The sequence below is a fragment of the Eriocheir sinensis genome, chromosome 21, assembly GCF_024679095.1.
Source record: "Eriocheir sinensis breed Jianghai 21 chromosome 21, ASM2467909v1, whole genome shotgun sequence".
NCBI lineage: Eukaryota > Metazoa > Arthropoda > Malacostraca > Decapoda > Varunidae > Eriocheir > Eriocheir sinensis.
Genome location: NC_066529.1, coordinates 7,463,663 through 7,490,037, shown reverse-complemented (window position 1 = coordinate 7,490,037; position 26,375 = coordinate 7,463,663). Strand labels below are relative to the sequence as shown.

At 38.4% G+C, this 26,375-nt stretch overlaps 2 protein-coding genes across 7 annotated transcripts in view; one reads left to right on the top strand and one right to left on the bottom strand.

Annotated features, from left to right (window-relative positions):
* The window catches only part of LOC127001590 (phosphatidylinositol 4-kinase alpha-like), a 74,278-nt gene that overhangs the window by 47,305 nt on the left and 598 nt on the right, over positions 1 to 26,375 (bottom strand). The window lies entirely within an intron of this gene.
* On the top strand, positions 56 to 24,482 carry LOC127001591 (protein tramtrack, beta isoform-like). 6 transcript variants are annotated; one of them, XM_050866384.1, is made up of 8 exons: positions 56 to 258; positions 2,929 to 3,027; positions 3,163 to 3,822; positions 5,796 to 6,044; positions 11,245 to 11,352; positions 14,611 to 15,012; positions 15,213 to 15,307; positions 16,217 to 24,482. In XM_050866384.1, exons 2-6 carry the CDS (start codon positions 2,947 to 2,949, stop codon positions 14,827 to 14,829), a joined length of 1,317 nt encoding a protein of 438 aa, XP_050722341.1. In that variant the 5' UTR covers positions 56 to 258; positions 2,929 to 2,946; the 3' UTR covers positions 14,830 to 15,012; positions 15,213 to 15,307; positions 16,217 to 24,482. The 6 variants fall into 6 exon arrangements, with proteins under 6 accessions (XP_050722341.1, XP_050722337.1, XP_050722343.1 ...); XM_050866380.1 differs by lacking the exon at positions 56 to 258 and adding an exon at positions 400 to 430; XM_050866381.1 differs by lacking the exon at positions 56 to 258 and adding an exon at positions 502 to 687.

Sequence of the window (26,375 nt, the reverse complement as noted above, 5' to 3'; positions counted from 1 at the left end):
AAATTGGGAAGTAATAACATGGACCTGCCATATTCACAGCTTTGGCATAATCTACAGATTATCATTACCTTAACGTGTTTTCATTCCTACATGCTTTAGTAGCGTTAAAAACACTTATTGTCAAATAGCGTTAGGAAAGTGTTACATTGCTTGATTACATTCGGCTCTGTGGAGACGAACGTTGCCTGTCCATGGGGTAGTGGGTCATGGAGGCAGCTAGGAGCAGCAGGGCCTGAGCTGGGTTTTGCTGTAATACAGGTAAGTTGTGACACTTGGTGCCTCATTAGGTTATCATTCTAAGCCGCGTCTAACGTCTAATACAGAGTACGTGACTTGGTTGCAGCAACAGTTACCTCGACCCTCTAGTCGATAACGTTAACAAGCCATTCCTTCGGTCTTGGTCTGGGTGCAATAACCGATGTTGATAACGGTACGCGGCGTAATATCCTTGATTTTTTGTCCCATCACCACTGCTGACGGAGTCGTCATCGTTATCAGACTAACTTTACATCTGCATCTACATTTACAAATCAGATTACCGGAATTACTAGGGAGGGCAAGAGCTCATTTTCCTTACCATCCAAATAAAAAAAATAAAAAACTACTTGGCTTCCTCGAATATTTCCCCCACATATCAAGGTGCCAGGTGACCGGTAAAATGCCAACAGGCCGGTAAATCACTGGATGGTCTGTATTCTTTTAAGTAACTTATGGACAAGTCATTAATACTTTTTTAGGTTCAAATTAGTTAACAACGATTTCCTACATACATTACTTGTTTGATGAGATCCCACACCAAAAAGTAGGTAATAATACCTACCAACCACATCAGCACTGTACTAGAACTTGCACTTATCTTCATTATTACCAAATACAATACTGCATCCATAGTACCTGTTACCAACCTCTTGCAAGAAGATCTACTACTCTCTTTGCCAATAGCTCTGCTTCTCTACTCGTTGCCACCAATGTTCTAATGGTACCACATTTACGATAAACAGCCTGATCATTATGCCAATTTCACTATTGTGTGTCTGAATATACAATCTGATGATTCTTGAAACCCTCTGTCTATGTAAGGGCTGCCAGGGACTAAGGGCTGTGTTGTTCTTTGTCTGAGATTTTTTTTTTTTTTGCCTCATACCCTTCCAAACAGACACCTTTTTTATTCTATTTTTGGCTTGGAATCACCACTTGGTTGTACTGGATTGCCCCCACCATGTGACCGAGTTCCATGCATTAATTGTCAAAGGGAAACTATTTTTTTTTTTTTTTTTCCACTAGTGAACTCATGACATTTTGTTCTGCCAGTCTCTAATCAGATGCCCCCTCCTGTCCATGATTTATAATCCATTTACTGCTAAAAAACGTCTAAATTTACCCGTTCAAAATTACCCAATCTCTTCATATGACAGCTGCAGTAGTCTAGGCACCAATTTGGTTTTAGCTCTTTGTGATCTCTTACTTCCTGAAGGTTTTTTTTTCTAAACTGTCCAAATTACAGCTGCTTATTCAACTACCATGTTATAGATTTGGTGTCTCCTCTTTCTAAAGCTTTTGAAACTATCCTTAACAGGAAATTTTTCTAGCATCTATCAACTTCCAGCCTTCTTTCTGATCACCAGCACAGATTTCCACAAGGGGTATTTTGCTGGTGATCTTGCCGTCCTACCTCACTGATTCATGGTTGTTGGAGTGGTAGGGGGTTCACCAGAAAAGGCAGGCACCGCCCGGGGATCGAACCCGGAACATTCCACTTGCTGGGCAGAAATGCTAACCGTTACACCACGGTCGCCTCTCAGTGAGAACCCACACATCTCCCCCCTAAGGCCCCCCTGCAAGGCCAGTCCGGTGAATGAGTATCGCTGCTCTATATCCAACTCAGTGCACCATGTTGGAGTGGTAGGGGGTTCACCAGAAAAGGCAGGCACCGCCTGGGGATTGAAACCGGGACCTTCCGCTTGCTGAGCAGACATGCTGACCATTACACCACGGTCGCCTCTCAGTGAGAACCCACACAATGGTCATCCTCATTTAGCTGTTTTGATGAAACTTTTGTTGTTCCCTCTGACATCTCAAAAGTTTTTGACAATGTCTTGCACAATTTTTTATTTTCTAAACTGCCCTCCTATAGACTAATGATTTTTCCAAAACCAATTGCTCTATCCACTCTTATGCTGAAGACTACTCTGCATTACTCAACATTTTTTTTAAGATCTTCACTGTAGGAATACACAACTCAAGGTTGTATGCCACAAAATGCTTAACCTCTGACCTTATTATTATTTCTGAAAGGGGCAGAAGGAACTTGGTGTCACTCAGTGCCCCCAACTCAATTTTTCCATCTGACAACTTGACACAACCTTCGATATTAAAGTTAGCTGTTCCCTTCTACAATCTACATCAAACATTCTTGGCCTATCCTTAACTCAAAATCTCATCTGGAGACTTAATATCTCATTTCTTGTTAAATCACTGTGTGTCATTTCAACCAATTCTTTGACCCCTCTGAGATGTCACATACACAGCCCTTCTGGACAGAGGAAAATGCTTTTTGTCTGCAATGCCGCCTCCCTATATTCCCTCTTCTATACATTCTCCTTCCTATGACGACTGCTTCAAGAGGGGAGTATCAAGATGTTTCTCTAGCCGCATCTGACACTAAGCTGTTACTATCTTCTTTGCGGTAGTAGTGGTATAGTGTGCTTTTTATTTACATATTTTTTTTTGAGTTCCTGGGCTGCCTTATTTACTATAAGGTAATAAAAAAGGTAATATATATATATATATATATATATATATATATATATATATATATATATATATATATATATATATATATATATATATATATACACACACACACACACACACACACACACACACACACACTACTACTGCTACTATTTATAAGGTTTACTTTGGCAGGAAAATCTGGTGGGCAATATGGCAGATGGAATGTTGTCACTTTCTTGGAACAACCACAGCACAACTTTCAGCCACACCTTGGCAGCACTGAGAGCTAAGGTAACATTTATCTTTTTTGCCATGGATAGTTTTCTTGATGTTTTCATTCCTCAGTGTCTTTAGCATTTTTATTTAAGTGGAAAATATTATGAATAATATCAATTACATATTTTTTTTCTTTTTCCTTTGATACAGGAAAGGTACACTGATGTCACACTAGCATGTGAAGGGAAGTTTTATCAAGTTCATAAGCTTGTGTTATCGACCTGTAGCGAATATTTTGAAAACATGTTTGATCACACTCCTTGCAAGCATCCAGTCATAGTACTGACTGAAATCCACTGGGAGGAGTTAGAAGCTCTCTTGAGCTATATGTATGCTGGTTTTGTCAATGTTGCAGAAAACAGTTTAGCTAGACTAATAAAGGTTGCTGAACTGCTGGAAGTTAAAGGTCTTGCAGTTCCTGATGAACCACAAAACAGCAAAAAGAGGGGTTCCAATAGCCAGTGGACGAATGAAAACAGAAAAAGCCCTCTTGCTGAAAATAAGCAACCGCATCGCAGTAAGGATGATAGAAATGTATTGCTTTCAAAATCCCAGAACTCCAGTGATAGCAGAACAAGCCCCCATCCAAAGAGACAGAGAACAAGAAATTCAGTTTCTTCCCTTGAGAGCATTCAGTCACCAAACAGGTCTCCAGTAAAAGAAACTTCAAGACCTACTGATGAAAATGAATACAGAGATGAAGTTGATAGTTCTTGGAGTGAAGTAGATGGTGATAATCAGAAAAACCCTGAACGATTTGAGGATCAGACCTCCCTGCAACACCAGGAACACCTTAATGATAAAGTACAGGTCTGTTACTCTATCTTTATGGTTTTGCTGCAGAAGAATATCATATAGTTACCCTCTTATTTCTCAAGAGTATATTACTTTCGTTAAATACCAAGCTAGCTTTTAATGGAAGTAATAATAATGACACAATCTTCCGGATGATAATTTCCATTTCTTTCATAGTATTCAACTATCCCCTTCCTCTGCATTAGTCTTTATTGGTATCTTCACTAAAAATCTAATCTAGAAATTCTATATCTGTTTCACCAATTAAGTGATTTTAAGAATTAGAGCCGTATTACAAGTCCAATCTGAGAAGTTTCAGGTCCCTACAAAGTTATTCATCCTGAACTCTATAGGGACCCGAAACTTCTCGGATTGAATTTGTCATATGGCCCCTAGACCGACCTTTGTAAGGACCCGAAAATTCTCGGATTTGACTTGTAATACGGCCCTCAGTTACACTGGTGTCTTTACTAGTTTTTACTCCCCCTGGATAGCAATTTAAAATTAAACTGCATTATTCATACCTATTTGGAACACCTATCACTAAAAGTTTCAAAACATACAAAATATTTTTCCAAAAATAACTCACCTCCTGACTATGATAATTATACTATGTACTTTATTCCCCGCCATATAAGTCGCACAAAAAAAAAAAAAAAAAAAAAAAAAAAAAAAAAAAAATCACCCTGCATCTTATGCCCCGAAGGTTAGGTTTTGGTAGGCCTAGGGGTTATTGTTACTGGTGCGAAATCAACACCAAAAACACCTCCGTTTGACACAATAGTTACCAGATGTACCCAGAATGAAGTATACCATATTTTGCGGTGCGTAACGTGCACTTTTTTCACTCAAAATGCCAAAAAGTTACCCCTGTGCGGTGTACGCCGAAGGTACAAATTTTGATTGCTTTAAATGATGTATAGTGTGATGCAATAGAAAAGGAAAGTGTGAATAAGCAGAAGAGAGAAGAAGGACATGTGATGCAAAAAAAATTTACAGGTCACAAGAAGATGATGCACCACACGTGGGAGCTGAACACGAAACACAAAACACAATTCCGCCGTGGCACGCCAGTCACCAGCGTGCCAGGTACCTTGGCGGTGATGGTTATAGCGGCTGTTACACAGGAACAATATTGGTTGAGCAGGGTGCTGCCTGACGTGACTCAGCTCGGCGACTGTGGGGTGGACTTGGGCAGATTAGTCTGGAGGTATTTCTGCTGTGGAACAGCCTGGTCAGCTGATGTTTTCTGTGATACATGTTCGAAAGAACGGATATATGTGGATGACTAAAGTGTTTATTGTAAACACATTTTTGTTTCTTATTGTAAAAATATCTATTAAAACATAATATGATTAATCAACATTTATTTCTACTTGAGCCGGTCCCTGAAAGTCAAGATCAAGACCAAGATTGCCCATCAAACGTAACATCCCTGTGTGATTAGTTCCTTCAGTAGCTCGGCAAAAGTTACCGCCTGCAAATTGCGCAGTGAATGAATCTACCGACCAACCCTTTTGTTTACCATTTCTAAGTCATAGCTGCTCGGGATAAGAGCACTGAAACTCTTCACCCAACAGTGGAACACTTTGAACACAGAGAAGGGCACAGAGAAACATACAGTATCATAGTCATAATTGTAAGTAAGGTGGCCAAATGTAATACTGCACATAAATTAAGTTCATGTAAAATCTGGATTTTTAATTTTTTTTTTTCTAAACATATTTTGCCAAATTATAGGTGCATCTCATACTCTGGTGCATCTTATATGGCGGGAAATACGGTATGTTCATCATTTACCAGGTTGCCACAAATTTATTCCGTTGCATAACATTTTGTAACAATATTTCCTTTTCGTAAAAAATCCTTGCATGTGATATACAATCACAATAAGTCTTTTCCCTCTCCTTGTACATCTATGAGGGATAACAGACACAGTACATAACATCTAGAAAATATTTTAAAATAATTAGATATTATTTATGTAGGTTACCCTGGATGAAGCTCTAGTTAAAGAAGAGATGATAGATGTGAGAGATGGCCGTAGTGGCTCAACTCAGTATGAAGGTATGGCTGGCAACTCATCAGCTGGTGGGCAATGCAGCACAAGTCTCACGATTCCCAAGTATGATCAAGCATCAAAGCAAGAAACCATTGCACAATTTGTCCATGGTCAGCAACCACCTCTTCATGAAGCTGTTGTAGAAGCACTTGCAGGACCTTCTGGTATGCAAAGGGTAAGTTCTTTTATCATTTAAAACATTATTTACAATCAGAATTAAATCAACTAAAAGTTAATCCACACAGGCAATGAGAAAGGCTAGTCTAATACTCTGCTTCAGCTACTGTATCACTTCTTATTTAACACACTGAGGTGAGGAGCAAGTGGCTCTGTAATTGAGGGGTAAGCCAATGAAGGTCATGAGGTCATCCTGACTACATGACCTCTGAATTTTTTTTCACTTTACAAGTACATTTTTTTCCATATTTAAGGGATAGACATTCTATGATGCATATGCATCATCATCGTTTCAAGAAAGTGTATTTTTTTACAGCTGCATGCCTTTGCTGGTGCCAACCATTGTCTTTGGTTGAGACTGTATGGTATAGGAAGTGTTTATTTATATCTGTATAGTATTAAGGCACATTGTTGACTTTATTACATATAAAATTGTGGAACCCATAAAGGAATGAGTTGATGAGACCTGCAGTTGTTCTGCAGTATGAATTGACACTGAGGTATGTAAAATTTTCCAAGATCTTAATGTTTTTGCCACACATATGAACAGACTGCACTGTTTCATCCAGTAAGTCTTCAAACACCTATAGCTTGGCCAAAGAGACCTGAAGTCCCATGGCTTTGCCTTCTTGTACAGTGCTTTGAGAGCCAATGCCAGAACCCCCAGAGACTGCACCATTGGCAAAAGCAAGGTCAGTGACTCTGGTGTTACCAGAAGATGTTCCATAATGACTTTGGTCAATAACTCTGCCAATACCCAGTCCACGCAAGTGGCTGCCTCCCTTGCTATAAAAAAATTAACAAAGTAAATATCTATGAATAATAATCCGCAAGAAGAGAAACTATTTAGGAAAATACATACTATAATGAAGCAATGATACAAGGCACAAAAATATGCCAGCTTAAACTACTCAACTTTTACTGTCAGCAATACGACACAAATAAAATGTTATGCATTGTTGTGTCGCATAACACTTAGCCTGATTAGTTCACAAATACTGCTGAACTGTAATGCAGCTCAAGCTCATAAAAGAATTCTGGTGTATCTTGAGCCTGCCTAATATCTCTTAACTCTGCAGATTATTTATTTTTATTTTATATAGCATTCTTCACCTATCTCTTAGATATGCTTCTTTTCATGTTTTTATAAGCTCCCCTTTTTTGTTTACCTGTTATCCATCTGGTTTGTATTACCTCCCTTTAATATTCTTTGGAGAATGTAATAAGCCTGATGATTTATAATCTTATTGATAAAATGAGTGTACTAGACATTATTTCAACCGAGCTCTTATTGTACATTCCACACCCAACTTCTAGGGGTCATCTGACCCTTCACCTGTCTGTTCTCACTTCTCCATGTTTCTTCTACCTGATTTATTCCCTGCACCTTGAGGCACACCTAAACTCCAAGTCTTACCTGACTACACCCATATAGCTTCCAAGTTTACTTCCTTGGGTTATCTTAGACTCTCTCCAGATGACTTCTTTGACCCAAGAGTTAGCCAGAGACCCTGAAAATTTCCTCTCACATGGCTGTAGTATAATGCCAGAAGCATTGCTACTTCTTTGGGTTCAGAGACTGCAAACAAGTGACAGAACACAGCCCAGATATGAAGCTGTGGTTGGCCGAGTCCAACTTGGCAAAGTCAAGCTTAAGTGTATTAAAAGTAAAATTAATTGATATATTATAGCACAGTGGCATTGAAAATTCAATTGCAGCTTGATGTTTTAGAATTCTGAAGAATGAGAACACTAACATTATTGAGAATAAAAATATATACTATACCTCTGCCCGCTTGAAACAAAATTGGACTAAAGAAATTAGCATGGACCAGTTTATAGCCTGCCATTAATGACTCCAGACACCAACATCTCAGTGAAGGGGAAAAGTTGAGGTTTAGAGGAAGGATGGTGTTTCAGTTAAGAATTACAGTAGAGGTCATGAATATTACAGAAACCAGCATGACAAATTTTCAAAATACCTCATTTGTTGTTTGTCATAAGAGTGTACAACATAGGGACATTTTGGGGATTTTTTTCCTATATTTTTTTATGGGGATTTCATCACATCGTTGGCAACATTTACAATTTTGAAATCTTTATACTAGATTTTGAAGGTGGCATATGTGTAGCATGTTTTTGGTACCTTGTTAATATGGAAGACTTTGTCTTTGGATATTATGTTGAGATACTAACTGATTTTTCTGAAACAAAATAAAAATTAACAAGGTTCACTGGAAAGCTTCTCGTTGCATGTTCCCTTGCCACTCATGCTCGACATTGGAGCTTATGGTGAATCTGAATTCCTTATTATAAGATACAAGGCAATCTATAACATTCTGGTCACCACAGTCTACCTTCCTCCTTTTCTAAGGTACCTATTTATTGGTGAAAATGTGAAGGAGAATAATCAGCTAGATGGGTAGCAAGTTCAAAATAAGGCCCATAAATTCTCAGCCAACCGCAATAATCACTGTTTCAGAGGTACAAAGATCCCCAACAGTAGGCTAATCTGCATTTTGAAAGGGTCTGATGCTGTAATTCAGGGTAATGAATTCCTAAACAATTGATGGTTGAGTGGTGGAAGATCACTCATATCAATCCTACCTTCTGAAATTTGTCAAGTAGAGCATCTGAGGGCAGCACGAGCCAGGCAGCCAATGGGCTGGGTTTCAACCACCAGTGCCCTTTGAAATACTGTATCCTACTGGTGCAGTAAGCTTGCACGTAAATCATATAAAAATAATTATATGGATGCCAAAATAAAAGTGAAAGTAAATGCAGAAATATATTTCTTTTGCACTATTCATGGAAGGTGGTGCAAACATCTTGATCTCAGTGGTAAGTACTTTCTCAGTATGCATCTGGCAAGACCAGCAGTAGCTTTTTGGCATGAGTACTAAGTACTTTACTAAGTAGAGACATCCTTGCAAACTGAAATCTTTGATTACAGACAATTCTTAAAAAAAAATTGGGATAGCCTAGAAGCTTTTAAAGAAGCCATATAATTCCACCTATGACAAAAGTTGTTGTTGCAGAGGACTTTAAATGACTAATCGATTACTTCCCTGATCCCTCAGTGCCACATTGACTTGGAGTGACTGGCAGTGCATGACAAAAACTTATCTTCAGAAAGTGGAGATATTTTAAGGATAACCTTGACCTGGCCCTTATGTTGCTTCTTCATAACATTCATTCAATCATACATCTTTTTATTTTTATTTTTTTCCAGGCTGTATTTGCAAAGCTGTATTTATTGTAAACAGAGATATGAAAGAGCCTTGGTTCTACAGTATTTCATGTTGCAGACATGGAACCTATATTCTTAGTAGGCAGAATGAAGAAAACGACACTCCATTAAAACTTAATCAAGATGCTTAGCTGTTGCTTCAAAATTTTTCTTCATCATATACTGACCCTCTCATGGATGGATGGAAGCTATGCTTATCAGACATATCTCATTACTAACACCGTTATCTATCTCTTACTGCACAGTATAATTTTGTTTCTTGACTTAAAAAGTCTCTGGATAAGGTAGAGAATTGAGTAGCTGCACAATATGATGCAGAAGGCTGCTATAGTTACCAATTCATTATTTTTTGCATTCAAATCAGGCAAACTGAACATTCTACATGGGCTTAAACACTTTTTCTTCTTTTTCTTCATTTATAGTCCATCTCCCATTCTTGGGGTCAGGCTTGTGATGATCCTCCATCTTGTTTGACCCAGTGCTAATCATTCCACTATTTCTGACACTTCCAAGTCTTGTTGCACTGATCCTCTCCATGTTCTTGGTCTTCCAACTGGTCTTATTCCAGGTACCTCCATTTCTTCCACCCTCCTCAACACTCTGCCCTCTGTCTCTATATCCACAAATTTGAACCATTGTAACCTTCTTTGTCTCACTCTCTCCTGTATCTCCTTCAAACCACATCTCTTAGCCATTTCCTCACTGGACTCCCTGTCCTGCCACCTCACTCTAGCTTAAACACTCAGCATGTTGATACAAATATGATATGCATTATATGAGACTGAGGGATGTTCAGTTTGCCTTTTAATGATAAAAAGAATGATGCCTGGGCAGGTTCACTCAGCCCCTCTGCACAGTTCTGTGCATCTGAGTAGGATCCCCATGTCATGATTCTCCCTGGCCTCATCACTTCTTCAATTTCCTCCTGGGTATCATTTACACTATCCATGATTGTTCCTGCTAGATCTGTCTTGTTGGCAAAGGTTTATTTATTTTCAGTTCAGAAATTAACAGGCACTTTTTTCTGCTGCTTTCCATCCCAGGGTCTCTGTGCTTTTTAGTACCTTTACTACCTCCTCTTCTATCTCTTGTTGGGTTTCTTTCCTTTGTTATTCAATAATATAAATTAGATTTACCTTACCTTCCATTTGAATTTTTCCCTCTGATTTTTGTGATATTTGATCATGCTAATGTTTTCCTTGTCTGTGGTTTTCATATAATTCGCTTCATACTGCCTCTTGTTTCATTCCTCCTCCAGCTGTTTATTTTTCCTCTTGATCTACTTTATTTAATTTTTGGCTGATTCAAGACTCATGTTTAGGTCTGTTACTTCTCTTTTTTTGTCTGGTGCAGACAGCAGAAACAACTTTTAACTTTGAACTCAGTGCAGATGATTAACTCGCCTGCTCCTTGGTTTGAGACAGTAACTCTGGCACAAAAGCCCACATTTTCTGTAGCTCCTGGGTGTTTCTCTCTGCCATATTTTCTACACTTACTGCTTTATCTTAAATCAGTCCTGTATATTGGTTCTTATAAGTGAAACCTTTGAATTCCTTGCCATTTCTTTTACACACTGCCTCAGTGCCTGCTATAGCAACAATTCACCTCTTGAGCTCAAGCCAACACAAAAGCTGTGTCTTTTGCACCTGGACCATTTTCTTAATCAGCTTATTATCACCTCACTCATGCACTCCTTAACCTTCTATCACAATTGGCTACTCCTACTTCAACTTTTAGTGATGTTTTCATCAACTGGTATTGAGGTGGTGGTGGAGGTATGTGTGTGCTACTACTACTACTACTACTAGACAACTACTATTACTACTACTACTTCCAACTTCATGGTTTATTGGCATTAAAGCAGTCAGCAATGACTTTTTTTTTTTTTTTTTTTTGTGTGTGTGTGTGTGTGTGTGTGTTTAACTGCAGAAGTGAACATGTATTTCAGTGGGCAGGAATAAGTGAAGCTGGCAGAAGATTGGTGCTTGAGGAGGGAGAAGGCGAATTGCCTCCTCATCTTCTCAGTCAGCCTGCAACACAGTCCCATCAACCACTGGTTAGTTATATTATTTTCACATTCAGTCACACCTCAGTTTATGACTTTAATTTGTTCTGGAATTATGGTTGCAAACCAAAAAACTTGTAAACCATAACGAATTTCCCCATTTAAATTAATGTGAATCCCATTAATGCATCCCATATACCAAAAATATTAACATAAAAATCATTTTACAAGTTATTTTATACAGAATATGAGTAATTTTACTAACAAATAGCAATGATAAATAATATAAATAATATAGCAGAATAATATAAATATAAATAATATAGTATAATATATAAATAATATTATAGTAATATACAGTACCCTCTCGAGTTTCGCGCTATCCGAGTTTCACGATCCCCGAGTTTCACGCTCAATCTTAAATTCTTACCATCCCGACTTTCGCACATTATCGCCCCGAGTTTCATGTTGCTTTGACATGTACGGGTCACATCTACCTACCATCGACGTCATGTGCGATTCCTTAAGGCGGTGTCACACTGGCCGCTTTCCTCCAACCGTTGGGGCTATTGGCAACCGAGGTAGCCTGTGCGCCCAACCGAGAGCAAGTTGTCGGTTGTCCGAACAGATGGAAAACAGTTGGGGGTACGATCAACCGCGTGGCTGTATGTAAACAAACAGACGACAGCAGTGGCTGAGGAGTGATCGCAGTGGAAAATGGCCAACCAAGAAACTCATAAAGTAGATTGGCAGAGCTGCTTTGTTCACTATTTAATCAATAGTGTGTGACGCACACCCGGAAAAGTTGGAGTTGCCGGTCGCCCCTATCGCCAACGCAGTTGGAGGAAAAAGGCCCAGTGTGACATCAGCAGCTTAAAGGCGCAGTCACACAAGCTAGTTTCTCGGGATTTTCCCACCGAAATTATCTCCCGACAATTTTCTGCCTTGAATTTATCCTCAAGTTTGGTCACACAGAGGACTGTTGCATTCTGGGAGATATCAGCTGAAAAGCAAAATAAACAATGGATCCAGATATTGCAGAGTTTGCTTTGTGGTGTTTGCTGAAGAAAAAGAAAAAAAAAGAAAAGAAAACATTTGTTAGTTCATGAGTGGTTAGCTCGGAGACAAAGGGAAAGTGTGTTACAGCTTGCTACCGTTAATTAAATTCCACGAGAACATAGCAGTGAGGACTAAGACATGATAATGGAGTGGCTACACTTGGACAAGACTCAAGTCCAAGACCTGCTCAACCTGGTTACTCCAAGCTTATCTAGCTTCGTGGAACTCATTGTGGTATTGGAAGAAAAAAAACACGGATAGCTACTAAACCAATCCGCTGATATGCTCTTCTTCTTCTTGGGACCACTGATTGGATGAGCGCCGTCGATGACATCATCAGACTTGGCCAATCACAAGTGTGTATTCAGAACTGTCAGCCAGTCGTAAGGCAGCCAGCCGCTTCAGCTGCGGCTTCAAAACGACCCGTTTTCTCTTTACATTTTCATCCTTTTTACACAGTTCGTATTTTGAGATAACAAGGGAGTAAAGTGCTGAAAATGAAAGTGACCTACAAAATTTGGTCAGTGTTTTTGATAGTGTATGTAATAGGAGAAAGCTGAAAGTAAATGTCAACAAAAGTAAAGTGATAGTTTGTGAGCGAAGTAGAAGTGAGGTTGTAGATTTTGTATGCCCATATAGAGTGGGAATTGAATGTGAAAAAGAATGCAAAATAATTTTGAATGGTGAAGAAATGAAGGAGGTCAATGAGTTTAAGTACCTTGGATCAGTTATGTGTAAGCATGGTGGTATGGAGGGTGAGATAAGAGAAAGGGCATTGCAAGGAAGAAGGGTGGTAGGGTCTATGGGACGAATCATGAATGGCAGAAATGTGAGCATGGAAGTAAAGGGGGATTTGAGAAATACAATAATAGTACCAACCCTCACATATGCAAGTGAAACATGGGCCTGGAATGAAAGTCAGAGGTCTAGAGTGCAGGCAGTGGAAATGAGTTATTTGAGGAGTGCTTGTGGTGTGAGTAGAATGGATGGAATGAGTAATGAAAGTGTGTATGAGCATTTTGGAATGTGTCACAGGGGTGAAGGGAAGAAGTGTGGAGTGGTGGAAGAAGTGAAGTGACAGACCTTAAAGTGGTTTGGCCACATGGAGCGAATGGAGGAGAGTAAGATGACCATAAGGGTGTATGTGAGTGAGATAGAGGGAGGGAATGCTAGAGGATGACCTCCAGTGAAATGGAGGGATAGGGTGCAAGAGTACATTAGGGAGAGGGGGGAAAGATCTTTGAGAAACTTTGAGCAGGCAAGGAGGGAGTGTCTGGATAGAGAAAGTTGGAAGCTCTTCTGCTGTGGCCATCCCCTGGTGGGAGCTCCTAGGAGCAGGCGTCGATGAAATGATGATGATGATAAAGTGGGAAAAAAGTCAGCTTCTCCATGGGCTGGAACAAATAAGCGCTTTTTCAGTGTTTTCAATACCCCAAGTTTCTCAATCCATGAGTTTAGCGCTATTTCTGCGAAACGAAGCAAGCGCAAAACTCGGGAGGGTACTGTAGTGCTGAAAACACAAAAATCGCCCACTAGAGCACAAACGCAAGCGGGCACGTGCGCGCAGGTGCTACCTCTGCAAGTGTACAATGTGGACTGAAAGTGGTGTCACACAGCAAAGTGATATGGGTAACTGCAATGTAAAATTTGCTTCTCATTCCTTTTTGATTTCCCTCACCAAACCTACTCTACGCCACTGTCTCAAGCACACGTCACTAGTGCTACAACCGCAGCTGTGTTTATGATCACTTAAAGCAAAAGTGAGTGTTAATAGTGAGATAAGTAGGAGTGCAAAATTTTGTCGTCTTTATGGTCTTTTAAGCACCATTTTTTTTATTATTTATATTAAGTTGAAGGTCCTGAAGCCAGACCATATTTTTTGTATATATTATTAACTTTTTTTTTTCTTTTCATGAAATTTACTGTTCAAGTTACCTTCTGGGATGTAATTATTGGGAACAATGAGGGTCATCACATATATGCATGTTTGTAATGATTTTGGATTACTGTATACAAGTTCAAAAACATTGCTAATTTAAAGGGAAGAGGTCTTCTGCTATTCAGATTAAATGACTTTTACTGCATAGCTACCTAGTACCCTAAGGTTGGCACCTGCATTTCATTTTCTCCATGTGGTATTTTTCCATATGAAAGATACACCTCTAAATGCATTAACTGTTTATACATACTTCATTGATGTGTAATCAATTTGATGGTCTTTCATATGTAGTAACCAGGTTATCTTTACAGGGAAGAATGGGCAAGAGTGGTCAAAGGACTAGTGGAAAAGATACCCCAAAGAAGAGGCACCAGTGTCCATACTGTGTCTACTCTACTGCCCGAAAAGATCACTTGCAAAAACATATACGCACCCACACCGGGGAGAAGCCCTATGCCTGCCGCCTCTGCCCTTACCGATCCTCACAGAAATACAACCTAAAGAGCCATGAGTTTACACATAAATTATAAGATCACTCATACGAAATATGTAGTCAGTAATTGTTTCATGTCTTTTTGCCAAATGCCGGATAATATTAAACTTATGTTCCGCGTATTAGAGATCTCACTCTGAAGATATTTTTTTATTGTTGATGAAAGGACAAAAAGTAAACCCTTGCCGACCACAAGGATTACAGCTCCTCAAACACTTTGGTAAGTCTTCATTTGGTGAAATTGATAATGTGGGTAAAAATTAAGTGGAATAGTGAGTAAAACCAAAAGAGGGTATAAGTGAAATGACATGCCTTGATATCTTTAGGGTACATACTGTGCAAATATGAAGTAAATAATGTATGCATGAATGTTATTAAGCTGAAATCTCTTATACACTACTCTATTTTTTATTATTATAGGCATGAGATGAATAAAAAAAATGCATGTGGCAGTCACTGGTCGAGCCCAGGCAGAGGCGAGAGGATGACGAAAGACAAGGAAGCAAGATGTACAGGTACAACCCAAGGAAATTATTTTATCATGCTTGATACATCACACTTATTTAAAAAAAAACAGAACCCCACCTGTTCATTAATAGGAAATCAGATATTAAGGAACAATGTATTTAGGAAATTATGTTAAAATGTGATGAAGATAGACACTGTATGGTTGTAATTGGCAAGAAAATAATATCTAAAATGGCATCTTTACATCACTGAATTTCAGACAATTAGTTACCATATATTCTAAGCCAGGGGTAAACAACCCATAAAGCTACATGAGCAATCTTTTAATGGAAAGGCCGACAGAGCAAGTAATACTATAGATATATGGTATGTGGAAGGGGAAAGATAGAAAATGAATGTGGTGGACTGGTGAGATAAAAGGTAAATAGATACAGAAGTATATAAAATCTTGTGCCTTTGTTGATTTTATTGCTTTTCATGTTATATGGAGATTAAATTCTCAATATGAAGTGGGTTAGGTACAAGTATGTGGTAGTACACCAAATTCAGTTAGAAATCATGGCTCAGTGATGGTATAGGCCCCTCAAATTTTATTGGCTATTTTTCCCTTGTTTCAATAGACCGTATTGGCTATACACCTCCCAGAGGTACTTGCCCTAGTGAACTCAGTTCTTTTTTCTATTTTGGGATTCCATAATACAAGTAATTGTTTGGAGCCAAATGTCCAAATACAGTACAGTAGAACCTCAGTGAAACTGAATTTTTTTTTTATTAAACTAAGGTTAAGCGTCGCTGTTGTTATGGAGATGCACGTAAAGGGTCTCAAGTGGCAAGGAGGCAAACTGATAGACAATACGATCTATTGCACATTTATCATAATTTACTACTCAGAATACTTTCATAATCCCAACAAATAGTGAGAAATGTCAACTCACTGTACCTATTTCATTTTTCAGCAATGGAGGCAGCCAATGGCAAGACAATTAAAACGAAGTCAACATATGGCTGCTCCTGCAAAGGATCATAAAATGAAGAAGCTCAAAGATAATCAACTTAAATTGGAGAGGTGTCTTGAAAGTATTCATGTCATAGGAAGGAGGAAGTACAGATGAAGGAAGGCTGCTCCAGAGTTCACTATTGAAAAGGATGAGAGAATCAAGATACTGGCTAACTCTCGCATTATAAGTTTGACAGCATACGGATGAGCTAGCATAGAAAACTGTGCACAGCAATGCTGCAGGAAAGATGATGGCATGCAGATAGTGAGTTCAGAAGAGCAGTTAGCATGAAAATAGCAGAAAAAGGTACCAAGGAAAGCAATATTGTGGCAGAATTTAAGGGGTTGGGTAAGGTAAAACACCATGTTCCTAAGAATAAGAATAAGGCCAGAGATTCAAGTTTCTGTATTATTTAAGGCTTGAGTTAAAAGATATTAAAAGATGTTATGTTAAAAGATGTGTAATAATGCAGAATAGTAGAATAATTGAAATAGGTTGATTTAAAACAGTTAATTTTGGAAGTCCTTGTTAATGCAGTGCTCATCAATTGATTGTAGATGTGGAGGAGGTTGAGGCAAGAGGTTCACTGTATTTATCAAAAGGAAAAATTTATGGAATTAGACCAGGGTGGAGCCAGGCTTCTTCAGAAACGAGTCTAATGTCCATCATAGAGTTTGCATTTTTTAATCGTTACTGAGATTTTTATCACAGGCAATTGTGTCTAATATAAATAACTTATTTTTTGTAAGATTTGTTAACACAAATGCTCACCAGTCAATTTAGATGAAATTATGGAACATGAAGTGGTTTGTTTACATTGAATTGGCAGATATATGCATGTCACTAACACAATATACCTACTTCAGTCACTGCTTCTCTAAACACACACACACACACATGGCAGATGGAATTCAACCTTGGAAAATGTAAAAAAATAGAGTTTGGTAGGAGTGGTAGAAGATGTGAATATGATTATAAGATGGGAAGTGAGATAATATGCAGAGGAATGGAAGAAAAAGATTTGGGAGTGACTATCTCAGAGAACATGTCACCGGACAAACAGATCAACAGGATAACGGGACAAACTATGAATTTGCCGAGGAACATAAGGACGGCATTTGTGTATTTGGATGAGGAGATGATGAAGAAAATAATAGTTACAATGATAAGGCCAAGGTTGGAGTATGCAGCAGTGGTCTGGTCTCCTCACAAAAAGAAGAATATAAGAAGGCTGGAAAGAGTACAGAGAGTGGCAACTAAGATGGTACCAGAACTAAGGGATCGGACTTACGAGGAGAGACTCAATAGCATGGGGCTCACAACCCTGGAGAGAAGAAGAGAAAGAGGAGACCTGATAGCGGTGTACAGGGTGGCGAGTGGGGTGGAGAATCTGGACAGAGAAGACCTGTGTGTGTGGAGCGAGAGAGAAACAAGAGGACATGGAAAGAGGTTGAGGGCGACCACGTGTAGGCGAGATGTGAAAAAGTTTAGCTTCCCAAACAGAAGCATTGAGCTGTGGAATGGACTAGGGGAGGTGGTGGTTTGTGCAAGAAACATTCATGATTTTAAGGAAAAGTTGGATAAGAGCGGATATGGAGACGGGACAACGTGAGTGTAGCTCTTTTCCCGTATGTCACAACCAGGTAAATACAACTAGGTAAATACACACACACACACACACACACACACACACAGACACATGATAAATGAAGTGAAAAAAAAGAAATGAAGAAAGATCAGAAGAAGAAAAGAAGAATTTTTTTTTGAGAATGAAGAATGAAAAACTGATGAAGTGGTGGATAGGAGGCGAAAAGAGGGAGTAAGGGTGTTGATAGAAGGAGGGGAAAGAAAGGGAGAAGGGAAGAAAGGTTTAAAGATTGTGTACACTAACATAGATGGTTTTGTATCAAAGAAAATTAAACTAACTGATTATTTAAGGGAGAGTGATACAGATATTATAGTATAGTTGAAACAAAACTTGTAAAAGAACTGGAACTTGTGATGGAGGGAAAGACCAAGTACAACATTTAGAGAAAAGATAAGAAAGAAGGAAATGGAGGAGGAGTGATGATAATGAAGAAACAAAACTTGAAAGTGACTGAAGTGAGATATGGAAATGACAATGTGGAAGTGATGGCTGTTCAGGTACTGGTAAAAGGTGGAGAGAAGAATAACATAATAACAGCCTCTGTCCCCCCTAAAACCAAAAGTTGGAATGAAGTAAGATATAATGCTATGCTGGAAGATACAATACAGGCACTGACAGACAAAATAAAAAATAATGAAAAGATAATATTAACAGGAGATTTCAATTGCAAAGAGGTGAAATGAGAAGATTATGCAACAGAGGGTGGTGAAAATACTTGAGGAAGTAAACTATTGAAGCTGGTAACAGATAACCTGATGACGTAGTGGGTACAAGGAGAAACAAGGCTGAGAGGGGATGACGAACCATCAAGATGACCTAATTTTCACAAAAAAACGTGGAGTTAGATAAAGGAGTCAGTCATGAGTGCCCCTTGGGTAAGAGCGACCATGAACTATTGGAGATGAAAACTTTGGAAGGATGTGAATATCAAGATGAGGCTTATAAGGAAAAAAGAAAAAACTACGCTAAGGCAGATTACGTTGGACTCAAGACTTTCTTAGGTGGGGTAGACTGGACTGATATGAAGAGGAGTACTAATATTCAAGAGAAATATGACTTTTTTTTTATGAATATTTACAACAGAGGAATACAGATATATGTTCCAAATTACACAGTAAAAACTAAAGGAGAGAAAACATGGTTTGGATGGAGGTGTGAAACAGCAAGGAGAAATGGAAATAAGGCATGGAGGAATTTAAAGAAAAGACAAAATGAAAACAACAGGGACAAATATAAAAAAGCAAGAAATGAATATGTAAAAATGAGAGGAGGAAGCTAAATTTGAAAGAAGAATAGTTTTTAAATGTAAAGAAGAACCAAAAATGTTTTATAAATTCGTAAACGGAAAGTTAAAAAGAACTGAAGGAGTGGAAAGGCTAAAAGAAAAAAATGTATTCTTCAAAAAGGACAAAGAAATAGCAGAAATATTAAATAAAATTTTTCATAAAGTGTTTACGAAAGAAACCGACGATGACTGTGGTCTTGAAAATTGCAATGAAGGGAAACTAAATCTTGTAAAGGTTTAGAAAGGGAAACTGATACAGTTGATGAAAACCTGAGATGGAAGGAAAGCTATGGGACCGGATGAAATCTTGGGTCAAGTGCTAAGTGTAGAAATGAATTATTGGACCCACTTTATGACATAATAACATGCTCTATAAATACAGGAAGAGTGCCCTTAGAATGGAAGAAAGTGAACATTGTACCAATTTATAAAAGTGGAGATAAAACTGAACCACTATATTATAGACCAGTCTCTTTGACAAGTGTAATGTGCAAGATTTGTGAAAGTAGCTATAATAAAAAACAATGGGTTCAACATTTTGAATAGGAAAACATGATAAATAAGGGACAGTTTGGATTTTAGAAAAAGGGAAATCGTGTGTCACCAACTTACTATGTTTCTACTCAAGAGCAATAGACGTGGTGCAAGAGAGAGAAGGATGGGCTGATTGTGTATATCTCGATTTGAAAAAAAGCTTTTGACAAGGTTTCGCACAAAAGGTTAATCTGGAAACTGCAGCAGTGGGGAGGATTGGGTGGAAAGGTTATCAAGTGGATGAAGGATTACTTACTTAACAGGAAGAGAAATGAAGATGGTGATTAGGGAAGAGAAATCAAATTGGAGGAGAGTAGAGAGTGGCTTTCCTCAAGGCTCAGTTCTGGCACCAATAATGTTCATAATATACTATATAAATGATATGCCGAAGGGTATAAAAAGTTATATGAGCCATTTTGCAGATGATGCAAAGTTAACCCGTCCGCTGCAATTGGCACAGATTTGGCTTTCACTGGTAGCTTGGTAACATATAATCTCAGGTCTTTCTCTGCCTCTGTGGTGGATAGTGGAGTGTTTTTCATATGGTATTGGTATGCTGGATATCCCCTCCCAAGGTGCAGGACTTTACAGTTTTCTTCATTGAATTGTATCATCCACTTTTTGTTCCGTTCCTGAAGCTTGGTGATGTCTTCTTGTAGGAAATCTGCAGTCAAAGGGTTAATAAGAAGAGTGAGGATGGAGGAAGATTGTGAAGAACTGCAAAAAGACCTGGATAGAGTGTATAGATTGAGCCAGTTATGGGAGATGGAATTTAATGCAAACAAATACCATGTTATGAAAATGGGGAAAAGTGAAAAAAGGCCGAGGAAAACATAGGATGGGAGAAAAAACTTAAAGGTAGTACATGAAGAAAAAAATTTGGGAGTAACAATGCAAGACACAGAAGGATATCAGAAAGTTGGAAAGGATACAGAGAATTGCAACTAAAATGGTCCCAGAACTCTCGTATATGACGTTTGAAGGAGATGGACTTAACGACACTGGAACAAAGAAAGGAGAGAGATCTGATCACGCTGTATAAGTTGGTAAATAAGTTTGATGAGGTGGATAGAGATGATCTCTTCTCAACTGCGAGAATGCAGGGACTGAGAGGACATGGAAAGAAACTGAATAAAGGAACCTGTTTGAGTGACTTGAAAAAGTACAGTTTTCCACATAGAAGTGTTAACACATGGAAAAGCTTGCGGGAAGAGGTGGTGGAGGCGAGCAGTGTCCAACAAATGAAGGAAAGGCTGGATGAATGTAGATATGGAGACAGGACTATTAGAGCTTAGCTCAGGCCCGGTAGACTACAAATAGGTAAATACACACACACACACATGCATATATATATATATATATATATATATATATATATATATATATATATATATATATATATATATATATATATATATATATATATATATATATATATATATATATATATATGCATTGACACCTGGATTGGAAAAGGAGACAGCTCAAGCCAATTTATATTCATAAATTTAAAGCTAAACTTGATAAACTGACATTTGGAGACATGAGATCCACGAGTGTAGCTTGCTTCCCGTATATCAGAACTAGGTAATAATACTAGGGAAATACATGCACACTGTTCACCATTGTGATATTTTTGTCTTCAAGCCCAAATCAACTTTCTCTTCTCTCCACGATGAAGAAACACTTTTGCACTTTGTAGCCATGGATTGCAAAATTTTGCATTTATCAACCAGCCTGAAAGGGAGCATGAGCAGCTGTTTTAGATTGGAGAACACAGTTCTGAAATTACTTTTTAATTTGATTACTTTCTTACGCTGTGCATGTCTTTGTTTTATCTTCGTGGTGGCAATACAATAATTCTGTGAAGATCATAACTTCACATTTGTGTATGATTGAATGGGAGTGTGATGTCATACCTTCAGAGCTAGGTATGATTAACTGATATTCATTTGGCATTGAACTTAGGCCAGATATATATATATGTCCTCACTCCTTGTCATGCATTTATAATTTTTTTCTTTTCTAGGAAGCACAAACTATCCTCAAATCTTATCTACCTGCAAGAGGTCACTTAGCAAAATGGCTCCAGGTATGGGGGCAGCAATGAATTTCACCAAGCTCAGTACTGAACCATAAATTTTGTCCTGAAAAGCTGAATTTTTTATGTAGTGGTCAGTATGTATTGTTCAGAAGTAGATATACTGAAAACTCAACAAGTAATAAATAATACAAATAGAGTACAAAATGTTAAACTTTATGATACTCAAATGTGTTCATAGAACTGTACAGGGTTTCTTTATAGGGTGTTTCACAGATATATAAAGAGGGTTGAATCTGTGAACAACTTGGTGATATTGTATATACATACAAGTAGGAAACCAGTCCATGTCTAAACTAATGGTTTTACATGTCATTTACTTAACTCTCTGTCCAATGGAAATAAGGAACTCTTACTTTTAATCAAGCACTCATGGGATTAGCATAGAAACCTTTGTATGTGGCAACATCATTTTTATCTATAACTACTGCATTTACTATCTCTCTTTGTTAATGAAGCCAGATTTTATAGAAAATATTTTTTATTTATCTATTTATGTATTGAATGAAAGATGGAAAATGTTGGGAAATGCCTTTATCATGCAGTGGACTACTAATGGCTAAGGTTGATATATTTTTACAATAGCTGCTTTACCAGTGCTGACTAATCAATAATATGAAAATACTAATCACATCACTGGCTCTGACAATTACTGTTGTGTGGAATAGCTTTCTGGTTTATATTTTTTCCCTCCATCTTTTTTCACAACCTATATTTTCCATTCCTTCTATATTCTTTTCCTCTTAAGGGGCACACCTGGGTGTCTTTAATAATTGCCGTACGACTCTGAGATGCTGATGTAATTTGTGTGTGTTTATGATAATAGTTCATGAAATTTGGTCGATAACTTTCATGTTATATATAAAATTATGTGAAAAAAAATCTTAACACATTAACTGCCATAACTATCACTGGTGGTACATTGCAAACTTTCAATAAATGCCACATGTTCCACCGGTACATTAATGATAAGAAAAAAGAAAAATGAAATTCCAGTGATCTGACTAAATTCTGTAGAAACAAATAAAAAGATAAATTAAAAGCAAGACAATGAGTGTCACACTGGGAGCATTGGTAAGGAAGTTGAGAGGTGGAAAGGCAGCTGGGGTTTGAAATATCAGTGAGATGCTGAAAGCCAGGGGTGAAGCTATGATCCGTGGGTTGCATGAGGTGCTGTCTGACGTGTGGCAGTCTGGTGCCATTCCTCTTGACTGGAAAAGGGGGTTGGTTATCCCTTTCTGGAAAGGGAAAGGGGACTGGCAGGACTGCAAAAATCACTGTGGTTTTACACTGCTTGGTGTGCTGGGTAAAGTGCTCACTCATCTGCTGCTGATGTGAATTTGATCTCTTCTGCTAAAGTTTCAGGGCAGTCCAGATACATCCATGCTTGGTAAGCCAACAACTGACCAGATTCTTGCACTTCATGTCCTTGTGGAACACCAATATGAGTTTTGACAGGAGCTACTCACAACCTATGTGGGTCTCAAGAAGGCTTTTGACTCAATGCACTGTGAGGTACTCTGAGAAATTCTGTGGATCCATGGGATTCCTACAAAGATTATTGACCTGATGGGCACATGGCACACCTCCTGGATGGAGGAGACCAAGGGCTGCCCACGTAACTCATGGCTGGGCAAGTTGATCAATCCTGCCAGGAGGGATTTGAAATGTAAAAAGCAGCTGCATGGGAGCTTGCTCGGTTAGACTGTTGGGAGTGGAGGTGGCAAGTTATTATTATTGTTATTGTTATCATTATTATTATTATTATCACTTTCCTCCTTCTGCTTGTCCTCACCCTTCTTTATTTAGATCAATCATGCTCATGAGTGTGTTTGTGATATGGGAATAGTGTTATATGGTTGGGTTATGTATTTTAACTGCAGAAACTGTATAACGGTTTATGCGCCTCTCTTTCAAATTGGGGCCAGTAGTATTTGGACTTTTTTTTCTTAAATCTTCAAAAAAATTACAATGTGTAAAAATATGATCATTATTTTTTTTCAAATAGCAATTCCACCACAAAGTCTTACAACGGCTGAATCTTCAGTGCATAGACATTTATACTACAATTATTTGTAATGAAGACATAATTTTGAACTCCTGTATTATAAAGAAGATAGATACCCTGTGTTCCTATAGTGTGCTTCCTCAACACAAGAAACCTCAGTTCTGAATCCCAAGTCCTTGAGTTTATCCTGCTCACATTTAAAAATTCTTTGTACACCTATGTGTAATGCAGCATCTTAGTTTATAGGGTAGGCATCAACAGGTGCATATAGGTGTGCTATAAGTGTGTGTGTTTAATGTTTGTGGTCTGGGAAAGTTGTCTTAAGTTTGTTCCTGGGGCAAAGGCTATCCTAAATTTATTCAGCCTCTGGGAGTTTTACAGTTTTACAGAAACTGCAATAGTATTAGGGAAGCTCAAAAACTTGTTATAAGACAATACTAAAGTGGCCACTAAGATAGTGGGACACTCTAGGCCAAACAGTTTATATGTTCATAGATAATTTTGTTAAACATTTTACAATTAATGTTAGAAATATTATTGGTAACATAAGATCCCAATATATATTTAACTTGTATGAAAACTTACCTGTAACTCATTTATGTCACAATGGAGGCTCTCAGCTAGGAAAGTAAACCTTACTGATTGATAGTTATGTTTACACTATTCCTACCGAGACCCTCAGATTTTTTTTTATAGCTGAGAAGACAATCAAGGGAAAAAAAATAAAAAGCACTGCTTCAAAAGTGAAGAGAAGACCCTAAATGAGTGTTCTGATATAGTAATTGGAGAGGAGTTTGGTACTCCCTTCTTGAAAGCATTTGAATCCTAGGAGGGAGGAAACACAAATGAAGGAAGGCTATTCCAGAGTTTACCAGTAACAAGGATGAAGATGCACTGCATAAGGGTAGGCTAGAATAGAAAGTTCTGTACAGCAAGTCTGCAGGAGGGATGAAGGCATGCAGGTGGCATGTTCAGAAGAGCAGTTAGTATTAAAAATGGGGGTATGAGATAGAAAGAAATGCAACATTGTGGCAAAATTTAAAGGCACGATTCCACCAAGACAACATTATGGCAACATGTTGCATGCTATGTTGATGCCTAAACCAAGTGTTTCAACCAATTTAACACCAGGCAATATGTATCATGAGACTGTGGCATGCAACAGCTAGCAACACATTGCCTGTAGAACATTCCATGTTGAAAGCAACAAGATGGATCATTGGGCACTGGAAAAAATGTAGAATTTATAGAACATAGAAAGCTTGTGGCTATGGGATATACGTTTTTAGAACATTGCTCAGCTCTCTGACTCCACACCGCACCACTTTGTTCAGTACTCAGTCTCTCCAGTTGATACTGGTCATGTATCTCATCACTACTATCACAGCTCGTTATAGAACATCCTTTGACTTCATAATCAGAGCCCTGGTTTCTGCTCCATACAACAAAAATGAACTCATGCATGCTTCAGTCACGTCATGCTTTGTGGGGGAGACAACGCATTTCTGCTTTGCTCCCCAAGCTAGCCAAGGTTGGGTGAGATCAAGGCCACACCATGGAGTGGCGATTCTGGCAATTCTTAACCCGTGGGCTTTGGCTATGGGAAAGCCGAGAAGTGGCCGAGAAACGGCAAAATTATATTGCATTTTGAAAGTAAGAAAAGAGCATGGAATGTACATCGGAGTACTCCTCTCATAACCACAAAGCTGTTAAAAATATTTACTTCTACTCAAACTCCATTCTTTTTGGGTGGTGTTTGTCACAAAATAAACAGTCTTGTGATGCGTGGCATCTAGCCTAGAGTCCCTTGTTGTCTACTTTAGATAATTTGACAAATGATTACTGTGTGGATAGCTAATTCAGTCTGCCATGACCTTACAGCACCACCTATGACAAAAAAAAAAAAAGTTTCAAGATCACTCACCCACCACAATGACTCAGGGCATGTATGGTGGGTTGCTCTATGCCACCACCGACCGCCTACAATTAGCTCGAATTATGGGTTTTATGGTGAGCCCTTTTTAGGGTTCACTGTACCACTGCCACGACTCGTGAAAGCCCAGAAAAGGGTCTGCCGACGTTCTTGGGTTAAGACTTACCACATTTCCCTTACTGTTTAGGAAAATTCTAAATAAATGCCATACTACATGAGCAGTGGCATAGCAAGGTGGGAGGGGGGGGGGAGGCGGGAGCCTGCCCTAGGCAGCGCTTGTTAGGGTGCAGCAAGTAAAGCCTTTCTTTCCCCTGTGACACTGAGCACTAATTACTGACTAGTAGGGTATATGGTACTGAACATCAAATTTTTACCCAAATTCTCAACTAAATCAGTAATAAATCAGAAGAAACATATTTATATAAATAAAATCTACTGTCTGTGTACCTCAACGGTGCAGTTGCCAGTCTCATTTATCACTCGGTTGTTTTGTCGCAAAACTTTCCAAAATAAGTAGATAATCCCTGCGTGTAGTTGCATATTATCATTCAGTTGTAGCATCATGAAATATCCTCAAGTAGATTATTCTCATAGTTTCTTGACTGTTT